At 48.0% G+C, this 4,716-nt stretch overlaps 1 protein-coding gene across 1 annotated transcript; it reads right to left on the bottom strand.

Moving 5' to 3' along the window:
• Window positions 1–348: 348 nt before the first annotated feature.
• On the bottom strand, window positions 349–3,269 carry LOC135370481 (zinc finger protein ZFP2-like). The gene is made up of 4 exons (XM_064604230.1): window positions 3,198–3,269; window positions 1,963–2,092; window positions 1,711–1,842; window positions 349–1,184 (listed from the first exon to the last, which is right to left on the bottom strand). The coding sequence occupies exons 1-4, from the start codon at window positions 3,267–3,269 to the stop codon at window positions 349–351; spliced, it is 1,170 nt and encodes a 389-aa protein (XP_064460300.1).
• Window positions 3,270–4,716: the final 1,447 nt, after the last annotated feature.

The raw sequence follows: 4,716 nt of genomic DNA, 5'->3' as shown, positions 1-4,716 counted from the left end.
CATGGTGCACAGTGGAGTCTCGTGTGAAATGAAAATGCCCTGTGACATCGCTTGTGTGTGTGCGTGCTTGCTTGCGATGTCACAGCTTTTGTGCTGTCGCTGAACAACTCGACAGGTCAAAGGTCAGACTTTGGGGCTTTTCGCCCCTATGTTTTTCGACTGCGATACAGCAGGCTAGTGTCATGCCCGAATTCTGCAGGGCCGAGGTCACGTTTGTACGGCTCCTCGACCCCGTGACTACGCTTGTGATACGACAGGTTAAAGTTACGGGTGAATTCGGCAGGACAGAAGTCGCACTTGAAGCGCTTCTCGCCCGTATGTTTTCGCCTGTGACACGACAGGTTAGAGTTACGGGTAAGCTCGGAAGGACAGAGATCGCACTTGAAGGGCTTCTCGCCTGTGACGTGACAGAGTTGTGCTATTGCCGAATTCTTTAGGACAGAAATCGCACTTGTATCGCTTCTCGCCCGTATGTTTTCGCCTGTGGCACGAGAGGTTTGTGCTTCGGACGAACTCTGCAGGACAGACATCGCACTTGAAGGGCTTCTCGCCTGTGTGCAGTCGCTTGTGATACAGCAGCACTGCTCCTTGGGTGAAGGCTGCAGGACAGAGGTCACACTTGTAAGGCTTCTCGCCCATGTGTTTTCGCTTGTGACACGACAGGTTTGCGCTTCGGCTGAACTCTGCGGGACAAAGTTCGCATTTGTACCGCGTGCCTGTGTGGGTTTGCTTGTGATTCCAGAGGCTCGTGTGGTGGCTAAACTCTGCAGGACAGAGATCGCACTTGTAGCGCTTCTTGCCCATGTGTGCGCGCTTGTTACGCCGCGGATAGATACTGCGGCTGACCTGTGCAGGGTAGAGGCTGCACTTGTAAGAGCTCCCTTCTCCTGAGTGATGGTGTGCATGCACTCGCAGAGTCGACGCACGACAGACCATTGCGGAACATGTGTTGCAGGTAAATGTCTTTGTTTTTTGAGTTTTCGGGTCAACTTCCAAGTGACCAACGTCAATGCACGTAACTGGACAAACGTCGCACTTGTACAATTTGTCTCCCTGTTGAGTCTCAGTCTGATCTGATGGTTGCTCTGTGGGTAGACTGTTCATAGTGATTTGTGCAGTGTTTTTGAATTGTGGCTCAAATGGTGCTGTGCAGATCTTGAACTGTGCATCTGAAGACGTAGAACCTGAAGACGCATCGTCACAAGCGCTTCTGAGCTTGTCCTTAAGAGGGAGCCTACCAGTGCTTTCTTTTGCTCCCGAAATTCAAGAAATCGGACATTAAGAGTGCAGACAACTTTGTAGTCTACTATACTAACGCAAGTACAATATTTGCTCACAGAGTGAAAGCACAATACTACGGCACAAAAATGGCCACAAGATTAAAATGGACAAAACAAAAACTGCTATGACGTATACTCTCAGACCCCACCCCTTACAATTTCTATCGCTGACGCATGCTTCATCGCCTTATAAAGTTAGAGCTCTTTTATGAGCAGTGGAGAAAAATGTCGCTGCATGGCTCCTGTGACGTCGCCCTCTGACGGTGACTTCTGCTGTAAAATGCCAGGATTCCACACTCTGCTGAACTCTTCAGGGCATAGGTCACACTTCTACAGTTTCTTCCCCGTGTGTTTACGCTTATGGTACAATAGGCCAAAGTTACGGCTGAACTCTGCAGGACAGAGATTGCACTTATATAGGGCTTCTCACCCATGTGTATTCGTTTGCGGCACACCGGGCTTTTGTTCTGGCTGAATTGCTTAAGACAGAGATCGTACTTGTATGGCCTTTCACCCATGTGTGTACGCTTATGAACCCACAGCTTTGTGCTCGCTCCGAATTCTGCGGGACAAAGATCGCACGTATACGGTTTCTCGCCGGTATGTTTTTGTTTGTGATACGACAGGCTAAAGCTATTGCTCAACTCTGCAGGACAGAGACTGCACTTGTAGGACTTCTCACCCGCATGTTTTCGCTTGTGATACGACACCATTGTTCCATAGCTGAACCCTGCAGCACAGAGATCACACTTGTAGGGCTTCTGGCCCGTGTTTTCGTTTGTGATACAACAGGCTTGTGCGTTGGCTGAAGCCTGCAGGACAGAGGTCGCACTTGTATGCCCTTTTGACAGCGCATGTTCGCTTGTGATGCCAGAGGCTCGTGCTGTGGCTGAACTGTGCACGACAGAGATCACACTTGTTAATGTCGCAGGCACATACTATGGTTGACTGCTGCACGGTAGAGACTGCACTTGTACTTGCACTTTCGATGCAGGTTCTTGCAGTCAATGATGTACAACGTCTCATATACGATCACGACTCCAGCATGCAGTTTCCAAGAGTTGAACACACGAACGCAGCCAAAGGAACGATAGGACTTGGACACTGCGGGGAAGAATCACGATTGCCATCTCTCAGCGAGCAACAACCTGGCCCAAACCGGCTCGGGCATTCTCTAGGTTCTGCCAAACAGCAATACTGTAAAAAAAAAACATTGTTTGCCACCTTCGAATTCACTACCAGAAATTTTGTGGTCATGGTCGTTCTAATGCGTGCTGGCTTTGGTGGGGCACAGTGGAGTCTCGCGCGAAATGAAAATGCAGCAGACCCCACCGTGCTACGTTCCCCACTGTGAAGCTTCCCTGGGACCGCCACTGGAGCGAGCGACCAAGTGTTGTAGATGTTGAGGACGGACGCCTGAGGGTGTGTTTGTCTTATGAAGGCAGCACCAAAAGGGCGTTCCATTGGGTCAATCCATTCAATTCCAGTTCCATTCCGAGGAGTGGCCGAGAGTCGAAATTCCACTCCTTTTAATTCCTCGGAATGACGACACAAGGCTCGTTCTCATTCCACCCAAGAAACGGACATTCCCATTCCCACTCCGGGGCTAAAGTGGTTCACCACAAGTTATTAACTGGTGCACCGATCAGTGCAAAAAAAAAAAAAAAAAAAAAAACACGTAACGGGATACTAGATATCCCTCCAACAGCCAACGCACACAAAAACCGTATACTGCTTTAATTTGACAAATTTTATATTCCTCCGTTTCCGACATCAACAACCTAAAACAAGAACGACGAGTGTTCACGCGCACGTACAGTGCACCTGCACGTACAGTGTCGGAAGTGCGGCCGTTTTTCTTGCGCTCTAATCCGAAATTATGGACGACCTTCACTTGAATGGTTGCCAGACACTTACTTTGAGTGGCCTCCGCACAAAACCCAGCGTGCAGGAGGCCAGCAATTTAACACCATTCGCTGGCCATTCCATTCCGGCCCCAAACAGGTCTAATTCCATTCAAATTCCATTCCCAACTGCCCATCCCCATTCCGTTCCGGTGCGCTAAAAACGCGGCATCACTCCGGAATCATTCCAATTCCGCAACTCTGGTGCCGACACTCTACGTAGCATGATTTCAGACGCACGTTTCGAGCGCAAGGGACAGTCAACGATCTACAGCCGACTATTTATGCTAATAAAAGTTGCGGAAACCCAAGTTCTCACAACCTGGGGTGTCAACCCGTCCATTCCGCGTGCAGAGGAACAAGCAGCACAACAACCAAGTCAATGCAACATAGAGCAAGGTTTATTTTTACCTTAGAGAAAGCGTGCCAACAGTCCAACCAACAACCAGGCAAAAACTAGACAGTTTTCCCTTCTGCACCACTTTTTACCGCCTGTCCACGAGGAAACGCTTCCCCCCAAACACAAGAGGTTCCTACCGGTGCTGCCATCTAGGCTTCTGCCGCAGGACTACGCCACAAAGTGACGTTGGCCTTGTTGACCTCGTTATCTGTTCTTTAAAGGGGCACTGAAATGCAAAAACAACTCGCTCTCAAATCAAGGTCTATGTTTCAATTAGCGCAATTCAAATAAAATGAGTTCACGCAACAATGCCATTTAGAAGAAAAATGCAATGGAAACAGAGCTGCCTTTGCCAGCAATGAATGGGACCCCCAGGGGCAAATATTGGCGGCAACCAATGAGATGTTAGGAGAAGCAGGAGAAGCGTGCGCATATACCCATCTTGGATGTAGGGATTTGGAACGTGTCCTATCGTAGTGTTCCATATATGTGCGGTGTGATGCCAACTGGGGCATTTTTCCATACTGATTCACCGAATTGTAGCCCACAACAGTTCTCACAAATGTCCCACTGACAACATTTATCTTCACGTCCTTCCAACAGTGACGCCAGTCCTCTTCACAACACGCACCATGTTTTTCACTAAAAAAAAAACACCAATGCACGAGCCGAAGCAAAAGCTCTCTGCTTACAGCTATCCTGTATGACTCTGATTGCATAGCTTCATAATGGAATCAAAGCTCTCAATTATAATAACAAGTACAAAATTAACGAAGTATGTAAAACAATTTTGAGGTGACGTTGTTTTTGCGTTTTAGTGCCTCCCAGTTTGACCACAATTTGATATCAACTTTTGCGTCGCTGTCAACGTCAAAGTAACGGAACCCTACTGTGATTGTACATCTAATGGATCCTTTTTTCCCGGCTCCAAAGACCGAATGAAGACTAACGGCAGTTCTCGTTGACATTTTGGCTTTACCAGTGATGGCCAGTAGTTAACTACGTTAAAACTACCTGATTGTAGTTAAAAAGTAGTCCAACTACGTGCAGAAATGTAGTGGCACCTACTAGTTAATCTACTATTTTGAGTAGTTAACTACAGTAGTTAGGTTACTGCAGGCGCCAACTACTT

Source organism: Ornithodoros turicata, chromosome 10 (assembly GCF_037126465.1).
Source record: "Ornithodoros turicata isolate Travis chromosome 10, ASM3712646v1, whole genome shotgun sequence".
Lineage (NCBI taxonomy): Eukaryota > Metazoa > Arthropoda > Arachnida > Ixodida > Argasidae > Ornithodoros > Ornithodoros turicata.
This window is presented reverse-complemented; position numbering and strand designations above follow the sequence as displayed.